At 52.2% G+C, this 19,224-nt stretch overlaps 1 protein-coding gene across 5 annotated transcripts in view; it reads right to left on the bottom strand.

The window, feature by feature from the left end:
- ESYT3 (extended synaptotagmin 3) overlaps positions 1-19,224 on the bottom strand; it is a 43,706-nt gene that overhangs the window by 7,277 nt on the left and 17,205 nt on the right. For all 5 annotated transcript variants that reach the window (XM_016942038.3, XM_016942036.3, XM_016942037.3 and 2 more), the window contains exons 2-17: positions 19,102-19,143; positions 15,863-15,997; positions 13,545-13,621; positions 11,937-12,003; positions 11,156-11,245; positions 10,524-10,579; positions 8,978-9,098; positions 6,665-6,835; positions 5,759-5,841; positions 3,577-3,625; positions 2,982-3,071; positions 2,459-2,521; positions 2,295-2,357; positions 1,668-1,736; positions 1,023-1,109; positions 143-292 (exon numbers count right to left, since the gene is read on the bottom strand). In XM_016942038.3, the coding sequence (XP_016797527.2) occupies positions 143-292; positions 1,023-1,109; positions 1,668-1,736; positions 2,295-2,357; positions 2,459-2,521; positions 2,982-3,071; positions 3,577-3,625; positions 5,759-5,841; positions 6,665-6,835; positions 8,978-9,098; positions 10,524-10,579; positions 11,156-11,245; positions 11,937-12,003; positions 13,545-13,621; positions 15,863-15,997; positions 19,102-19,143 (1,413 nt within the window). The remainder of the gene's footprint in view (positions 1-142; positions 293-1,022; positions 1,110-1,667; positions 1,737-2,294; positions 2,358-2,458; positions 2,522-2,981; positions 3,072-3,576; positions 3,626-5,758; positions 5,842-6,664; positions 6,836-8,977; positions 9,099-10,523; positions 10,580-11,155; positions 11,246-11,936; positions 12,004-13,544; positions 13,622-15,862; positions 15,998-19,101; positions 19,144-19,224) is intronic.

Raw genomic sequence — 19,224 nt, 5'->3', positions numbered from 1 at the left:
TATTTCAAAATTGATGAAAAACATGAATCCATCTCCTGGCTTCTTCCAGGCACACAGCAGGTGCTTAGTGCTGGGGCAGTACACCTTGCTCCACTGCCAGAGCTCTATTCCTCCCCTCCCCCAGGGGACCGGAGAGATTTACCCGAAGCACCAGCCTCATGGAGATGAGGCTGTCCAGGCCTGAGTGGTCCAGCTGAAAGCGCTGCTCAAGAGTGAGGTCAGCATAGGGGAGGATCTGGCACAGGGGGACCTCCAGCATTCCCAGAGCACACTCCTGGTCATCATCAAGCACCTGGGCAGTGGTCCAGTCACAAAACAAGAGGATAACCAAGCCCCACCACTCCACTACTAGTATCTGAGCCCCAGCCAAGTTTGGGTTTACTTCAGTCTGTACTGTGCTTCTATGGGCATCTGGTCCTATTCTGAAAACTAGAATGGGATCAGGCCAGACCTGGTCCTTGTCTTCTGTCAGGGAAGATAGTGACTCAGAGTAGAGGCAATTATGATCTGTATGAGCTAGTCTGTTAAATGCCCAGAGCCAGGGGGCTTTGAGGACTGATGAGCTGTGCTGCTCTCCAGGCAGGGCTCAGGGCCCTAAAAGATCCCAGCTCTACCACTTGTTGGTCATGAGATCTTGGACAAGACATTGTTTTTGCCTCTCTTTGCTTACTCTACAGATCTTTTGTGAAGATTAAATGAAATATATATTTTTTAAAGTACACCATTATTAATGTCCTGTGTAGATAGGCTACTCTGGGTACTGTGTAGCAAATATAAAGACCCTTTTGCAGGGAAAGTCAAGGGACTTGAGGATTTATCCTCCCACATCCCCCTATACAGTGACCTCAGGCACTAGCCTTAAGGAGATGAGGCCTTGTGGGGCCTCAGTGTCCTCTCTTACATACAAGGGGCTGACTTTAAACACTGCCAGGAGAACCTGCTCAAGGTGCACTTCAAGTTTCCCAGCCCGCCTGGCTTAGAAACCTCTTAACTCTGTTTCAAGAGCCCTTCTTCCATCAAACCTTTAGATAGAGCCGCTCAGTGGCCACATTGTGCGCAAAGAAGGAGAACACCTGGCTCCACACAGGGTCCTTGTTGTGGGGACAGGTCTGGGAACAGAAGAGGGAGAGATCATTGAAGGGTTAGGTTGGGCAGAGCTGGATACCGGCACCCTCTGCTATCACTCTGACCACCAGGTACCATTGGGAACCTTACCTATATGCCCTGGGATCAGACCCAAACACGCTACAGCTAGTGGGAGGCACTAGGACGGGACAACAACACTCAAAGGCAGGGAGTGGTTTGCCAGGAATTTTTACGGGGGAGCTGAAAATCATATTGGCCTTAGAGCTCACTTCAGGAGAGGAGAGGCCAACAGGATTTCTGCTGCTGGACTGAGAAAATTCATGATTGGTGGAAAGGACACGGGCTTCAGAACCATGCCCAAGCTTGAACCCTAGTTCTGTGTCCTTGGTCAAGTCATTTATCTCTGATCCTCAGATTCTTGAATTATAAAACTATTTTGTGAGGTTATTCTGAAGACTAAATAACATCAAGTGCCTACTAGGCATTCACCATAAGTTAATTCCCCTCCCTTTTGCCTCTCTCCCTGAGAAGGGCTGGGTCCTTGTTTCCTTACCCCAGGGCTACACACCAAGCTGTCTTACCTTACTTGTATGTGTCTTCTTGCCTACAGATAGTTTGACATAGGAAGAAGGGTCTTTGCTGACCTTGTTCTGTGAGGAATCAAATCCATAACAGTGAAGGTGGCATAGTCAATATCAGCTTGAGACAGTCCTACCCCCAACCCCCAGGAGCATCTGGGGAAACTGGGGCCACCCAGTTACTTCTCTTTGAGAGAAAGCTACTCTAATGCCCCAGTCCCCCTGGGCTGTCATTACTGTGCAAGCCCCAGGACAGGACCAACCCCAGAAAGCAGTTCCAAGTTAAAAGACCAGAAGCCAGAGCTGGGCCTGGCCAGGCACAGGCTCTCGTTCCCTGGGGCTATGAAAACAGCGTGGAATCTGGCTCCTTCTCTTAGCTGTGTGACCCAGAAAATGGTAATAAAAATGAATGACACAGTCATCATGAGACTCAGGGATAACAAATGTGGGGGATGAGTTGCCAAGCCTAGTGCCTGGCACACAGTAGACTCCACAATCAGCACCTCTTGTTATCCCCAGGCTGTGTGTGCACAGACTGTGGCCCAGAAGACATGGGGTTGTGGTTACTCTGGGGAGAGAAGCTGTGATTTGCCCTCCCTGCAGTTTTTAGCCACATACTCACTCACTCACTCTGGCAAACCTGGAGAGTTTTTTGGCTCGATATTCACCATTCAGGTAGTCAAAAGGGTTTCTCTGCAGCACAGGAATAACGAGGTTAAAGCAACACAGGACAATTTGAAAGTGATGGGCACTTTGTTGCTTTTGTGTGACACTCTGGACATGTCACCACTCACCGGCAAATTGCAGGCACTCTCCAAGAAGACCACGAGAATGGCAGTGGAAAGGCCACCATGGTCCTGCAAACAGACACAGACCCTCACTGGGTACTCCCAGCAGCAGGACAGAAAGACTGATTTTGGAGAAGCCTACTCATGGCAGAAGAAAGCCAGCTAGCCTTCACACTCCAGACTAGCTGCCGGAGGACCTCTCACAACCTAGCATTTTGTTGAGGTTAAGACTATAACTGGTGCATGACAGATTCAAGTTAGACACTGAGTGGATTTCCCTATGAACTGGGAGGACAGGCATTGACACAGAGTTCTAAGGACCCCATCATCTAAAGATGATGGAGATGCTCAGAGGACATTTGCTGAGAGCTATCAGGAGCTGCCCTGTGTGGAGACGGGCTGAGTGACATGTTCTTCAGGAGGTGAGCAAGAAGGGGGCATCATCTCCCACCCTTCCTCCACCTGCACACATCTGGCACGTGTGCTCCTCCACCTTTCTGCAAGGGAGCCCTTGACACCCCACACTCACCTCAGTCAGAACTTCTTTGTCAGTAAGCAATGAAAGCCACTCCAGCCGCAGGTGCAGCCGCCCGCTGGTTGTGTCATTCAGGACAAACCACTGTGGGGTAGGGGCAGAAAGCTCAGGGAAAAGGGCCAGGGAGATGCTACTGATGCTCTCTGGGCAGCCCAGTCCTGAGACCTGGCGTCCTCGTAGGGACAGGGAAACCTGTCCTAGTATGGGAAAAGGTGGACCAGCCCAGACAGGGTATGCTCTGGGCTCAGAGGGACTGGGAGATGTGGTTATAGGAAGACAGAAGTGCTACACTGTGGGATTAAAAAAAACCCAGGCCCAGCCTGCCCTCCCCTATAATGTGACTGTCCCCTGCTGGGGTCCTTAATCTGTGGGTATTTCCCAGGGAAACTTCTTCCAGCCAGGGCCCTGGAGAATACACTGGAGCCATCTGTGCCTCACCCAGCTCTTGCCCTGAGGATGGACATGTGTGCAGCCTAGCACAGAGTGGGACCACAGCATAGGAATAGCTGGGCTGAAGCAAGCTGCTGGAGCTGTCCACAGGAAAGGGCTACCTTGAAACTCCCCTGAGGGTTGCAAGCACCAACTGTACCTCATCCACCACTCTGTTGGTCATGACATCTCCAAGGCAGATCTGCAGGCTGGAATATACAGGGAGAGGGGATTGGGTCAGCTCAGAGGAAGAAAGCAGCAGAGGGCATGGAGGCCCACACTGGACTCTGTTTTCAGATATCTGAGTGCGGCCATTAAGACAGAGGATCTTACCCCAAGGAACCAATGGGAGACCACCATCAGCTCAAGTGAAGGAAAGACTAACTACCATCAGGGCTGCTCCCACTGGGTGTGCTACTTGGGGAGGAAGGGGGCTCCCATCCCCAGAGGGGACAAGCAGAGGCTGCTGGACACATCACCTCTGGATTTCTCAGTGACAGTGCGACTAGCATTTTGGGTGGGATGATTCTTCATTGTGCAAAACTACCCATGCATTGCAGAAATTTGGCCTCCTGGTCCTGTACCCTTTAAATGCCAGCAGAACCACCTCTCACAGTCATGTCAATAACCCCAAATGCCCCTTCATTTCCAAATCTACCCCAGGTGCCCTACAAGGGAAAGTATAGTTGGCATGTGATGTAGTTTGGATGTCTGTTGCCTCCAAATCTCATGTTGAAATGTGATCCCCATATGTTAAAGGTGGGCGGGGCCTAGTGAGAGGTGTTTGGGTCATGGGGGCAGATCCCTCATGAATGGCTTGGTGCCCCCCCCACAGTAATGAGCTCATGCAAGATCTGGTTGTTAAAAAGAAGCGGGGACATCCTCACTCCTGTTGCTCCCTTCTCTCTTGCCATGTGACATACCTGATCCCCCTTCACCTTCTGCCCTGAGTAAATGCTGGCACTATGCTTCATGTACAGCCTGCAGAACCATGAGCCAGAAAACTCTCTTTTCTTTATAAATTACCTGGCCTCTGGTATCCTTTATAGCAATAAAATATGGACTAACACAGCATGTGTGTGTGAGAGGAGGTAACACCCACACCTCAGCTTGCCCCTAACTCACCCTGAGCCAAGCCCAACCAGAAGGTCCTGACAGCCAGAGGGGAAAATGTAATTCTATATAACTGTAAGAAACATGCTTAAGCTCAAAACACACCTGAAATCAGTTACTAATACATAAAGCATGACCCACAAGCCACACTTCTAATCTGCAACATTACAAAAATTGCAACTGTTTTCATTAAGATAAAAATAAAAAATGATAAGCAACATCTGGTGGTGAATCTATGTGTATTAACATCCAGGCTAATACACATAGATTCTGCTTGTTTCTGAAACTGTCAGATTGTGCCCCTCCCAGTTTGTTTTGTTTCTACTTTTCAAAATTACATGATCTTGGAAACAAGCTAAACAACACAGGAATCTGAAAATTTGGGTAAACCTGCCTTTTCTGCTTCCTCATCTGAGATAAGCAGTGTTAACAGCCTGCCTTTCTCTGCTAACATGAACACATGCAAAAATACGCATTCAAGGTTCCTCTCCCAGATGATGACTCAAATGACATGTTATGCCCAGCTGCTCTCCCCCACTTCATAATGGGTGTCCTCCAGGTTAATACACAGAGATTCCACTTGTTTTTCAGAGCTGCAGAATATTCTGTAGTTTGGCAATGGAAAATGTATTCAAACATTCAGCCAGTGTTCTCTGAGGTTAGATGTTCATTTAGGGGATGGGGGTGTTCTTTTTCTTCTATGGATAGTTCTGCAATAAACATTTCAGATACTAGGGCTTTTATTTTATAGGAGATCCTGGAAGTGGGACTGCTGCACCAAAATACATGTAAGTTTTCAATTTTGATAGCCAGCCCCACCCTGATCATTTTAGTCCTCTCATACCCCTGAAGGGCTGGGTTCTACCCCCTAGAGCATGGCCCAGGGTTCCTTGGGACTGAGCATCTGGCCATCCATGCCAGCCTTGTCTACTACTCCAAATGGGGACTTGGTATATTATCAGGAAGACAGAAAGCAAAGCCAGATATACAAATCTTGCGGTCCTCTCTGTACCCCCAGGGCCTAGGTCAGGGCTGGGCACTTGGGAGACATCTGGGGAGGTTTGTGGTAGGAATGTAGAATGGTGAGGCAGGTTGCCTGGCACAGTCACCATGTCAGGGTGACCAGAGAGGGTTGCTAGTCATTAAGTGGTAGGAGCAGGGTATCTAGCCCAGCACCCTGCAGGGAGGGAAGGCTGCCTCCAGGCCCAGCTGTGCGCCCTCCTCCTCACCTGCCCAGGAAGTCATCCCTGTCGGTATCCTCATCATACAGGTCCACCTCCAGGTCCTGTCCAGGGACTTCGTACACCATGAACTGGAAGGAAAAAGAGGTATCTTGACCTGCAGGCAACAGTCGACCTTACATATGACCCAAAGGGAGCCAAATCATGGCTCAGAACGCTAGCAGGTTCCTGACCTCCTCAGTGCCTCAAGAACCCCACCCATAAGAAGGGAGTGAAGCCCCTCCCCTTCGGGGGGAAGAGAAGATTAGAGAAAACATGTGCAAGCCATGGCAGAGCAGATGCCCAGGGGACAGTGGCTGTTTGTTCTGCATGGGCCATGCGGTGTCCTGAGCACCTGTTCATTACATTCTCCTGGCCCCCCTGTGAGTCTACAATATCAGGAAGCCCCAAGCTGGCTTTTAGCACCCCTGCTTTCACTGCCTCACCCCAAACGTAACAGAGCATCCAGATGGTATATTGAGAGGAGAAGTTGAGAGGGGTCACCTAAGATGTGGCTCCTGGAGCGTGCAATCTGGGGGGCTTAACAGGCTGTGGGTCCCACCCTTCAAATAGTAGGGATTGTGGTTGAACTTAAGGAAGAACTTCAGGCTCCTGGTGTTTGGCTCTGACAGGGGAAGCTGAGAGGAGTGGAGCAGAAATGCCTCTAAGGCTCTTTCTCTTTGATTTGGTAACTTCTAACAAAGTTGGAAGGGGAAAGGAGGTAGGAATTTGCCTTCAGGCTGGCCCTTTAGTAGGGCCAGAGTAACCCAGTCTGGAAGCCTGGTAGATACGGGAGCGGGAATTCCACAGACCTGCCTGTCTCCAAGGCCCACTCCCTGCCTAGTGTTGCCCCTGGATTGCCTCTGCCCGGCATGACTCAGAGTGAAGGATAGAAGCAACCAAGGAGACCCTTACCTCAAACACTTCGTTCCAGGTGGGGTTCAGGTTCCTGTAGATGGTCCTACTCCGGAAATGCTGTAGGCCGATGCTCACCTTGGCGTAGGGATCTGACTTGCCTCGGAGCCCCAGAAAGTTGTCCTTCTGGGCCAGCTGCTCTGCCTCCAGCAAGTGCACTCTGATCACCCCCTGGAAGATGTCCAAGCCCAGGGCTCACAGCTGCTTCCTGGGGCCTCCAAGTCCTGGAGTATCAGAGCTAAAACCATCAGAGATCACTGCTGCCCCCACATTGCCCCCTCCAGGGTCTGGACCGGGAGATAGAAGCCAGATACGGCAGTGACCTGGCCAAGGCCACACAGCAAGTGATGGCAGGGCTCTCTCCATCAGTATGCCCTGCCCACAGCCCTGGCCTCCACACTCCCTGCCTCCAAACTGCCACATGAATGGCTTATTCAACTGCAGCTATTTGTCTCCCTCCTGTGCCAACAATCATGACACCTAAGGAAGCTTCCTCCTTTACTCCAGCCCCCTCTGTTGTGTGTCCTACATGTAGACTCCAACAAGGGAGTCCTAGCATCCCTTCTCCTGGCCCCTGTGGGCACTGCCAGCTGCTGACAGTAGGTACCTGCACTCCTAAAGGCCCCAACACTGAGCCTCATCCCCACCACATTCTGGACTGTACTACAGGGCAGACCCCCTCCCTACACTTGCATGAATAGATGTTTAAAAGGAAATGAAAGAGATATAACTCTGTTAATAAAGACTGGAGCACAGGAATTAGGAAAGGCATAGTTCATGGGTTTTGAGGTATATCTCCTTCCTAGAATTTTTTTTTTTAACATTAGTAAATACACATGCATTTACTCTTTGACCCAGAAATCCCATTTCTAGGAATCTATCCCAAGGGCATACTAGCAAAAATATAAAAAGACATGTATGCAAGGCTATTCATTACACTACTATTTGTAATAGTGAAAGACCCAACACAACATAATGGTCCATCAATAGGAACTGTGTTGAATAAACTTCAGTACATTCCCATAGTGAAGTACTTTGGAGCTCTTAAAAAGAATGTGGAAGATCTCTAATCTACACTGTCATAGCATGATCCTCATGACATACTCAGTGTTAAAAGCACACTGGGGGCCAGGCGCAGTGCTCACGCCTGTAATTCCAGCACTTTGGGAGGCCAAAGTGGGTGGATCACCTGAGGTCAGAAGTTCGAGACCAGCCTCGCCAACATGGTGAAACCCGGTCTCTACTAAAAATACAAAAATTAGCCAGGCTTGGTGGTGTGCCCCTGTAGTCCCAGCTACTCAGAAGGCTGAGGCTGGAGAATCACTTGAACCTAGGAGGCAGAGGTTGCAGTAAGCCAAGATCACACCACTGCATTTCAGCCTGGGCCACAGAGCAAGACTCCCCGCCACCACCTCCCTTCGCACCCACCGCCCAAAAAAAAGCATGCTGGGGAAAACTCTACTATGCTGCCATCTATCGAAGAAAGGGGGAATTTGAATATAAGCAAATATGTGTCATACGACCATATATATGTATTTGTTCATATTAAGTAACAAAGGACAGGTGTGGTGGCTCATGCCTGTAATCCCAGCACTTTGGGAGGCTGAGGCGGGCAGATCACTTGAGCCCAGGAGTTTGAGACCAGCCTGGCCAACGTGGCAAAACTCTGTCTCTACAAAAAATACAAAAATTAGCCAGGCGTGGTAGTGCACGCCTGTAGTCCCAGCTACTCGGAAAGCTGAGGTAGGAGGATTGCTTGAGCCCAAGAGGTGGAGGCTGCAGTGAGCTGTGATTGTGCCACTGCACTCCAGCCTGGCTAGGCAACAGAGCAAGACCCAATCAATCAATAAAATGGAAGGATAAACCATGACTTATAAGTGAAGGGTGGGGAGTAGGTGGAGGGAACAAGGGATAGAAGCCAGACTCCTTAAAATGTAATTTGTTTTTTAATTGGACTTTGGAAATGTACAACTACTTTACATAACTGTAAAAGGAAGTTAAGGTATAAAACCCTAAAAATGGAGACCAGAATGAAACAAGTCAATGTAAATATTCATGGCCAGTTGTCACAAACAGAGGAAATATTCCAAGTAAGTTTAGAATGCAGTAAATTTGACACTACCTCCCAAGTGGGATACACCCCAAGGACAAAATGTCTTTAGTAATTATGACGTGGGCGATGGTGTTTGTACCATTTTTCTGGGACTGTCAAGCATTAGTGTGAAATAAAGCCAATGCACCACAGGTGAAGGCTAAGAGGATATTTGCGCTGCCTCCCAGCAGGCTGGTCTGTGGCTAGTACTGGGTACTCACACAGGGCAGAGGGAAGCGCAGGTTGGTCAGATCCAGCCCCTTCTTCACAGGCACAGTCACACGGTTGGGCAGCACCAGGTGGGCGGCAATGAGGTCCTCCAGTAAGCTGTCTGACACATCACTGGACACAAGGCAGGACCAGCTGTGGAGGGGTGGCACTGCCTCCCCCATGCCACCTGCCACTCCATCCCTAGCAGGAACCAGGAGCCCAGATTGGTAGGGTGGGCCCCACCTAGAGAACAGCCCTGACCCCACTTGCCTGGGTAGGGGTGGGTGTGCCTATACATCGTGACAGCCCCTGACATTCTATCTCAACAGCAGTCCTCCCACCTACACGTCCCCAACTCCCTCTGCCTCCAGGCTACTTTGTTCTTGGAGGTCACACAGCACAGCGGCTAAGAGCAAGGCTGAAGCCTGTGTTAGAATCTCAGCTCCACCATCGACTAGCTGTGTAGCCTTGGCAAGTCGCTAACCTCTCTGGACCTCAGCATCCTCACCTCTAACCTGGAGCTAATAATGCGTATTCCTGGGGTTGTTTGTTCGTTGCCTGACTCCACCTCCTGATACCGGGGGACAGGGATGGTGCCTGGAACAGGGCTGGCACGGTGTAAATACTTTTTGAATAAAAGAATGCATGCCTGGATTCCCTTTGTCCAGTGTGGGTGAGATCCATGCAGATGTCAGTGAATGAGCGAGTCGGCAGCCCTCCCCTGAGTCTGATGAGCCAGCTGGTGCCAGCCCTGACCAGTCCAAATGTCCCTTCCTCCTGGGGAGGTGTGTCCAATGGGGCTGGTGCCTTTCTCTGCTCCTCTCATGGGGCCTGGGGCTCTGAGAGCAGCCTTCACTTGCCCCCAGATGGTGAGATCTCCAGGACCAGCTACTCCTCACTGGCCTCTGCTGTGACAGTGCCCCTTCCATGCCTATGTTTGTGACCACGGTCAGGGGAAGTCACATCGGCTTCTCACCACACACTTGGTTTGGAAGGGGTGCAGTGAGGAAGAAAGGACACTCGTGTGTCCACACCCAATGTGCCACCACCACACAGCTGAGTGTCCTCCGAGGGACCCAAGGCAGAGGAACCAGGCTCCCCTTTTACTGAGGAAGAGCCCAGAGAAGTGAAGCAACTTCTCCACATTCACTCAGTTGCTCAGCGACAGAGCCAGGAGCTGGCTGCCTCTGGTTCCAGAACCACACAGCCTCCCCTCGGACCACATCTCAGCAGACAGAGCCACTCTCCGCCTGCACCAGGACGGGGACCTGAACGTCAGCCCAACACTCAGCAAAGCACTTCTTGCCCACTACATGGGTGTGGGGTGTGGTGTGTGTGTGTGGTGTGGGCGGGGGGTGTGCTGGGCACAGTGCCCACCCACAGAGGCCACACAACACCCTTAGCCTCCCACTCCCACTCCAAACAGACCAATGCTTCTCCCTCTGCAGAGAGCACCAGGAGGGAAAGCACCACCATTGCACAGCTCCTGTCACTGGCTGCAGAGCCCTGGAGGCCCCCAAACTTATGATCTCCCTCGAGGCTCTCCCAGGCACCTACTTGATTCCCGGCGCATCCAGCAGGTTGGTCAGGCCAGTCCAGTTGATCTGTAGGTGCTTCAGGGGCAGAGGGAAGCTATTAGGCTGGAAAGGGTTGGGAGCCCAGGGCTGAGAACCCCCTGCCAAGAGCCTCACACCCATGTGAATGGAGAACCCAGCCTTCCAGGGTGGGGGTTCGGAGGAAAGCAGGCAGAGCACCCTCTGCCAGGGTGTCAGGCAGGCGAGGCCACCCCCTAGCCCAGCTCAGGCATCTAGCGGTATCGAGGGCCCAGGCCTCAGCTCAGGATGGGGCAGGGGCTGTGGAACCTGCTGCTTCCCAGGCAGAACCCCTACAGGAGTAGGATCGTCCACATGGCCACAGGCTGGCCTGGACTTTGAAAGCTCTGAGTTTGAGCCTCGGCTCCAATTCAGACCATCTGTGTGACCTTCTCTGAGCTTAGCTGCCTCATCTTAGGGAGGGCAGAGTCTAACTCGAGCTGCCTTAAGGATTAAATGAGATAAGGAGTGTGACTGCCCAGGTCTCAGTGGGCTTGGACAATGTCCATTCTTGGACTCAAACCCAATGTCTAGGGCCCAGCAGACCAGTACCTACTCCCAGGGAGCAGCAGGCTTACCGCAGTCCTTGGGACTCACCGGCTTCTGAAGGAAGAATACAGTCACGGCTCCCACAAAGGGCTTGTCCACTAGGAGGGGCTCCAGGATGACCCGCAGGGTGCCCTGCAACTGGATAGGCACAGAGGGCCCGTGAGGGGCCCAGGCCTCCTTTCTCCCCATGCCTGCTGGGCTCAGCTGAGGCCATCTGCTGCCTCATTTCATGCCCACGCTGCCCCACATGTCAGGGCCACCTGCCCCAAGCTGCCTGCTCTCACAGCAGGAACCGTACTTAAGGTGCTGAGGCCTGGACACAGCTGCCACCTCTTGCCAGCTACCAAGGGGCCCTGAGCTGGCCCCACTGCCTTCCACGGGTGTGCTGGCCTGAGAGACCTATAGCCTTTGCCAAGTTTTGGGCTGGCCCAGCCAGCAGGAACCCAGGAATGATTTCCAGGCCCAAATCAGCTCTTCTACTCCTGCCGAGAGTTATTTTCACCTCCTGGGTCCACCTCAGTCTCTAAGCAATGGCTTTCCATCGCTCCATGAACACCATCTCTCTCCTCGCCAGGCAGCCAAAGCCTCTCCCAGGGCCTTTGCAGTCAGATGAGGCTGGGGTCTCTAGAGCACAGTAATGGGTTGGTGAAGCCCAGCCACCACTTCCTGGCCATGTGACCTCAGGCCTACAGCTCCTCCGTAGTCACCATCCTCTGTGTTTAGTGTTGCCACCACCTTCTGCGGCCTACTCTGGCATGACCTGGCTTCCCCTTCCCTGATCCCCACCCTGGGGGCTGGAACAGAGGCAGCCCCACCGGGCTCCACCCACCTGGATCCCGTTCACACCAGCCTGAATCTTCTGCAGCTCCACACTGATCTCACAGTCCCCGATGTAGCTGAAATAGGGGGTGGAAAAGGAAGGTGGGGAGGAGGGATAGGTCCACTTGCTCAGAAAGGTTGGGAAACTTGCCCAGTGTCACACAGCCGGAGCCCAGGCAGCCAGTTGCCGACCCTGAGCTCTATGCACTGGGCACATGGCCTAGTAGCCTCAGCCTTTCTCAGCTCTGCTCAGACCTGACCCAGAACCTGATCCAAGCCCAGACCCCAGGAGGCAGCCCCTGTGGGTCCCTGCATTCAGGTATCCCAGGCATATCCTCATCTCTGACCATGAGAGCAGTGATTCCAGGCACTCACCTCACCCCACGATACCCTGAAGATGAAAAGGAGGGGCTCTTGGTAAACACGCTGCCCACCTTTCCACCCCTGCTGTCCCCCTGTCCCATCTCTGCCCAGGTGTCTTTCATGGGGACACAGAAGCAGCCCCCACTGCTTACATCCCAGGTGCTGCTGGGGCTGGTGGAGGTGGGCAAAGGTAACAAGGCGTCAGGCTTCAGCACAGAAGCCCAAGTCCACCCAGTGGCTCTCGCCAGGTGATGGGCACAGGGAGCCCAGAATGGGTGCCCTTGAGGGTAAAGATCAGCAGATCCTGTGAAAGCACTGAAGGAGACTCAGGGAAGGGAGAGGGGCAGCCAGCACACATGTGCAGGGCACAGGCAGAGGAGCCCAATGTCACAAATCGCAAAAACCGAGTGCCTCTTGAAAGGGCAGGAGTGAGCCAGACGGGGAAGATGGGGACCCCGGGGACTGCCTGGGCAGCTGAGTGGGCCACACAACCTCGATGTGCCCTGACTATCCCTACAAGGACCTTGTGGCAGCGCCCCAGGGGCTGGGAGCACCTGATAGCCTGTCACCATCCCAACCCACTTGGGACCAGCCCCTAAATGGGGATGGGTGGTCCGAAGAACTAGCTCCTATCTTCCCAACATGCTGTCAGTGCCAGCCTCTAGGCTAAGGGCAGAATGAGACATGGGAAAGGAATGGCAACACTCTGGATCCTCAGGAGTTGGTCCTTTGTCTTTTAAAGTGCAATTCAAATCTTGCCACTTCCAGGAAGGCTTCCTGGACTGAATCTCCCTCCTTCCTGACTCACGCCCATTATGAACCTCATTTCAAAGAGATATCCTTGCCCAACCCCCTGAACTAGTCACTTATGTGTCTTTGCATTCTCTATTTTCCTGAGGTGCCGCAGAGCCCAGGTCTCCAGCTGACCTCTCACAGCCTGTGCTTGGAACTCCCTGGGCCTCACCAATGGACTTCACATCTTCTTATCACACTTGCTCCCACTAGACACATCCTCTCTGAGGCAGCTGGTCTGACTCTCCAAGTGACCCAGGTCTAGCTTTCAAGAAAGCTCTGCTGCCTGGGCCTTGGAACCCAGAGTACGCCAGGGGATGGGAGTAGCTGGGAGGAGGGGAGGGTCCTGTGAGGGGTTCCACATCCCAAGTCAGAGTATATATATACTACTCCATCTTCAAACTGGCTGTTCCCACAGTGTCCCCTGCACCCCGAAGCCCATACCCAGCCCAATAGAGCTCACCAGATCTGCAGGTCCACAGTCACACGTCTTCGGTTGCACGTATTAGTGTGTGCCTTGACACCACTGACCCTGGGACACTGGGAGAAATGCCAAAAGGGCTAGGTCAGAGGCTTCTTGTAGCAGGGGACAGCTGCCAGCTCTCGCCCCGGCACTGGGCTTTGTCAGCAACGAGCATGACCACCATACTTCCAAGATGAGGCACAGACATGTAAATCTATCCTGCAGCCCAGAGACTTCCCTCCCTAGAATGTGCCCCCTCCTTTCTCTCCCTTCCTGCCCCTACTCACACAGCCACACAGAGTGGCCCTGAGGCCAGGCCTGTTGTTCATGCCCCATAGCAAACTCTGGAAGTGGGTCCTTTCCCTCTACACGTGAGGAAAACTGGAGCTTACAGAAGTCAAGTCACTGGCCCCACAGCACAGGGTGGAGCTGGGCGTAGGCACAGGAACTGGAGGAAGCTGGCAATACTCACAGGGGTGAATGAATGCTTATGGCAGCTGAAAAACATTTTTTTAAATGTTCATGGGTGTGTGAAGAAAGGGGGTGTGGTGAGCGCACTGGGTCCTGGCCAAGCCCAGAAGGGTCGTGTGAGGAGTCCTCTGTGACCCCACGATGGACAGGAGGGGACATGGCAATGGGAGAGCAGAGGGGAGGGGGGTGGCCAGGACATGAAGAGTGCTGAATGCCAGGATCAGGAGGCAGGTGTTTCTCCTGCAGGGCTGGGACATCTGTTCAGCCTGCAGCTTCCCCCTCCAGGTTCTTCTGATATGGTAAATATCATTTCTTAGGATTGCTTGCCAGCAGTGCTACATCCCATAGACCAATGGTCCCCAATCTTTTTGCCACCAGGGACCAGTTTCTTGGAAGACAATTTTCCCACAGACCGGGGGTGGGGTGGGAAATGGTTTTGGGATGAAACTTTTCCACCTCAGATCATCAGGCATTAGCTTCTCATAAGGAACATGCAACCTAGATCCCTCACATGCGCAGTTCACACAGGGTTTGTGCTCCTATAAGAATTTAATGCCGCCGCCGATCTGACAGGAGGCGGAGCTCTGGCAGCTCCCGGCTGCTGACCTCCTGGTGTGTAGCCTGGTACCAAGAGTTGGGGACCTCTGGCATAGACACAACCACCAGAGGAGCAGCCTGACTGAGCAGGCTCTGCTGTGAACACAGCACCCTGCAAGCTTCTTGGCTCCTAGCCTGCTGAATTCTTCAAAAGCCAACTGAGCCATCACCTTTTCCTGGAAGTCTTCCCTGACTCCCACAGCCCCTCCACCCCTCCATTTCTGAAATTGCATTCCTCTGCCATCATGCACGCAGATACTGCCACGTTGTCATCCACCGGTTGATGTGTTCCTCCCACAGGAAGGGGTGCAGCCACACCCAACTCTATGATGCCCAGCACACAGCACGTGCTCAATAAGTCACAGGTGAATGAAACAAGAAATGAATGCATGAACCAACAGATGCTGGCACAAGCCAGTTTGAATGGCAGAAATCCCAATCTCCGGGGCTCAGGCCTGCCTAATCCACCCCTGCCCAGGGGCTAGCCAGGAAGGGCTGGCAGACAGCTCTCTCAGCAGGCTGGCCTATACTTGGACACCTGCTCGTTGCTGGGAAGACCGGATGCCAGTGCCTCTCATTTACTGGGTCACAGTGGTCTCTGGCTGAGGGATACATTTTGGATGATCAAAAGATTCAAGTCACTAGGGGCACTTCGAGGCAGGAGGAGTAAGGCACCAAGGCTGAAACAGGAAGCCCAGTCTAGAACAGGGACCATGACATTAGGTGTGCTGACACAAACTTCATTGGCCACAGACCATTTCATCCTGGGACACCTGCTGATCTTCACAGAACTAGCATGGACTTGTAACACTGAGTGCCATAACAGCCAATTAGTGGAGAATATAAAGCGCTAGGCGGCACTGACTATCCAAACTGTGGCGTGTGTTCACCGGCTCTGAGGTTAGCAACTATGATTTCCATCTTTGTATCTGTCTGGCTACCACCATGGCGTGTCTTCAAAGTTTTCCTTAAGAAAAGTGGAAATATCTCCCACCTCTCCTTTCTGTTCCCTCTGAGCCAGGCTTCCTTGGAACCTGGGGAGATGATGGTACAGGGATGTGGGGGAAGGGTGTCTACTGAGGCTGACAGGCTGGGAAATGCAGGTGGTGGGGCGGGGGGTGTCCCCCTGTAAGGTCCAGTGGGATCTCTGCAGTCATATGACTGACCTGGGTGGGAGAAAGGTGGGAGGAGAGGGAACAGAGAGAAGACTGCACAGCCAGTCCAGGCTGACCCTCCAGAGACACACCCACCTTCTGTCCAAAGTAGAGCTTGGTAAAGGTAAAGGTCCTCAGGTGGATGCTCTTCTCTCGGATCTTGGGCTCAAGTTTCTCCCGGAACTTGCTTTCCATGATCATGCTTAGGTAGGGCCAGGTCTGAGAGATGATCTGTGAAGACGGGAAGAGGCTCTTGGTAGTCAGGTCTGTACCCCCACTGCAGACCCACAGCTGCATGGGACAAGGTCCTGATTCTCTGCAGCCTGGTCTTGGGGTGGGGGTTCCTATGCTGCAGCACTCACCTGCTTGCCTGCCCACCCATCTGCTCACCTGTTCATCTGTCTGTCCGTCAAACATCTGATAACTACAGCCGTGGTTCCCACTGTCATGCAGGCAGCAGGACCCCAAGATTTGGTGCTATTCCGCAGAGCACCAAGAAATACTCATTCACTACATTTAATATTAGAAAGCCCTTTAGTTCTGTGCTAAAACATAATCTCATTCTACACTGTGGTTTAAACAAAAAGTAGCAGATGCCAGAAGTTTAAGAAAAAAATTACAGAAGAGAAAGTTAAATTGTTTCCTGTGGATTTCATTTTCTAGCAATCAGAAAAGGCAGCCTTTGCCCGATTTCTGCAGCAGAATGACTCACTGTGCTGATTTGGGAATGAAGTGCAGGACCTGGGGAGAAGGAAGATGGCAGAGACAGGGGAGGATGGTGGAAATCAGAGGGGAATGGAGGGCGGGCCAGCCAGCAGGTATGTTCTGTTTGGGGCAAGGCTTCTCCATCTTCTTTTTCTTTTTTCTCAAACGGAGTTTCGCTCTTGTTGCCCAGGCTAGAGTGCAATGGCACGACCTCGGCTCACTGCAACCTCCACCTCCTGGTTCAAGTGATTGTCCTGCCTCAGCCTCCCAAGTAGCTGAGATTACAGGTACCTGCCACCACACCCAGTGAATTTTTTTAATTTTTAATTTTTTTTTTTATTTTTAGTAGAGACAGGGTTTCACCATGTTGTCCAGACTGGTCTTGAACTCCTGGCCTCAAGTGATCTGTCCGCCTTGGCCTCTCAAAGTGCTGGGATTACAGGTGTGAGCCACAGCACCTGGCCTTCTTTTTTAAGACAAGGTCTCACTCTGTCGCCCAGGCTGGAGTGCAGTGGCATGATTACAGCTCACTGCAGCCTCAACCTCCCAGGCTTAGGTGATTTCCCACCACAGCCTCCTGGGTGGCTGGGACTACATGCGTGCACCACCAAGCATTTTAATGTTTTTGTAGCGATAGGGTCCCCCTGTTACCCGAGCTGATGGATGTTGATCCAAGATTGCTATTTTCACATTACCAGACGTGTCATTGCTGAGTGCATCAAAAAGCATTCCCTAGCCAGGCATGGTAGCACACACCGGGGTCACAACTCCTTGGGAGGCTGAGGCAGGAGGATCGTTTCAGCCTAGGAGTTCAAGGCCAGCTTGGGCAACAAAGCAAGACTCCATCTCAAAAACAACAGTAACAGCAAAAGAACAGAGAACATTCTCAGCCTCTGGGTAAATTTGGAAGAAGCAGGTTGCTGCTTTAAGAGGAGTGACTGGGTTTCTGAGGATTCATGCAGGACCCAGTGCCTCTGGGCAAACCTTGTAGAGTTCCTCCTGCACTGTGTTAGCTGGTTCATGCACCTCTGCCTGCGTTACATCTTTCTTTCAGTAATACACAGAGGCCTACACAAGGCGTTGGAGATACAAGGCTGTATCTTTCCTGTGGGCTTGGGCTTCAGTTTAAATATGCATTTCCTTCCTCCATGTGCCCCTTCCAAAGCCATCATTGGAGGAGCCTAAAGGCTGTGAGATTTTAGGGCTCATTGTTCCCATCTCTCTCAAAGGCCTCTCCAAACCCCAGGTTCTACTTTCTTGGGTCTGGTCTCATCTTCCTGTCTTGCTGGTTTGTCACTGGCCAAGTGCCTCCTGAGTTTAAAGCTCGTTAGGACACACTCGGTGCCCTAGTATGTGGTTTACCTACATAACTGTCTCTGTCTCCCCATCCAAGATGAAGGTGGGAGCCTCATATCCCGACAGTCTTATATCTCCAACGCCTTGTATAGGCCTCTGTGTATTACTGAAAGAAAGATGTAACGCAGGCAGAGGTGCATGAACCAGCTAACACAGTGCAGGAGGAACTCTACAAGGTTTGCCCAGAGGCACTGGGTCCTGCATGAATCCCCAGAAACCCAGTCACTCCTCTTAAAGCAGCAACCTGCTTCTTCCAAATTTACCCAGAGGCTGAGAATGTTCTCTGTTCTTTTGCTGTTACTGTTGTTTTTGAGATGGAGTCTTGCTTTGTTGCCCAAGCTGGCCTTGAACTCCTAGGCTGAAACGATCCTCCTGCCTCAGCCTCCCAAGGAGTTGTGACCCCGGTGTGTGCTACCATGCCTGGCTAGGGAATGCTTTTTGATGCACTCAGCAATGACACGTCTGGTAATGTGAAAACAGCAATCTTGGATCAACATCCATCAGGAAGTCCTTTCTTATACCTAACCTAAGTCATTCCTGCTACGGGCTAAGCCTCCTCCCAGAGGCAAGGTTTGTATTAGAAACATTCCTCAGTCAGGAGATTTGAGCTGGGGACTGCCGTGGAGCCCTCACAGTTAGGGACAGGTCTGGGCAGATCAGGGAGGGGCAGGCCTCCAGTTCATCCTCCATGAAGTCAGGATTCCTGCTGGGGAGGGCTCGGCCAGGGGTCATCATCCAGCAGGAGCCTCCTTGGGACATCTGGCAGCAGAGCCCAAGGGGAGTTCCCAGGGGTGACCTAACAGCAATTACAGTAGTGATGTCAGTGAATCGAGCCAGGGCAAGGACTCTAATTATTCCCATTTTACGGATAAGGAAGCCAGCTCAGAGGTGTTAGGCAGTCTGCCCAAGACTGCACAGAAATGCTGTTGGATCTAGGCAGGAAACCAGGCAGTGTCCAGAAGCTGTTGTCTAATTAATGTCTTCCTCTCCCTAGGAAAGTACAGCTCCTGGCCTGGTGAGCTAGTGGGGATTGTACTTTTTTCTATACTTCTCTGTATTTTCTAATTTTTCTGCTGTGACCACATATTAATTTCAATTTGTTGTTGTTAACAAAAGCGAGCCATTCTGGTGAAAGAAGAGGGAAAGGGAGCATCCCTGCCCGCGTCAGGCAAGGAAATTGCCGCGAGGCCCCCATCAGGCTGTGGGGGTGACAGCCGCGGGGAGGACGAGGCTGGCATGCGTCCGGCCCTGCTAGGCCCTGCCAGCGGCCTTACCTTGTTGACCCACTCGACCCGCTCCACGTCCGGGAAGTGGATCTAGGAAAGAAGCCCCGAGGGGAAGTTAGACTAGAAGCCACACACCCCCTGGGAACCAAGCAAGCCAGCCTGGCGGGCTCC

This window comes from Pan troglodytes, chromosome 2 (genome assembly GCF_028858775.2).
Source record: "Pan troglodytes isolate AG18354 chromosome 2, NHGRI_mPanTro3-v2.0_pri, whole genome shotgun sequence".
Taxonomy (NCBI): Eukaryota; Metazoa; Chordata; class Mammalia; order Primates; family Hominidae; genus Pan; species Pan troglodytes.
Note: the sequence above shows the minus strand (reverse complement) of the source record. Positions and strands in the feature narration are given on the sequence as shown.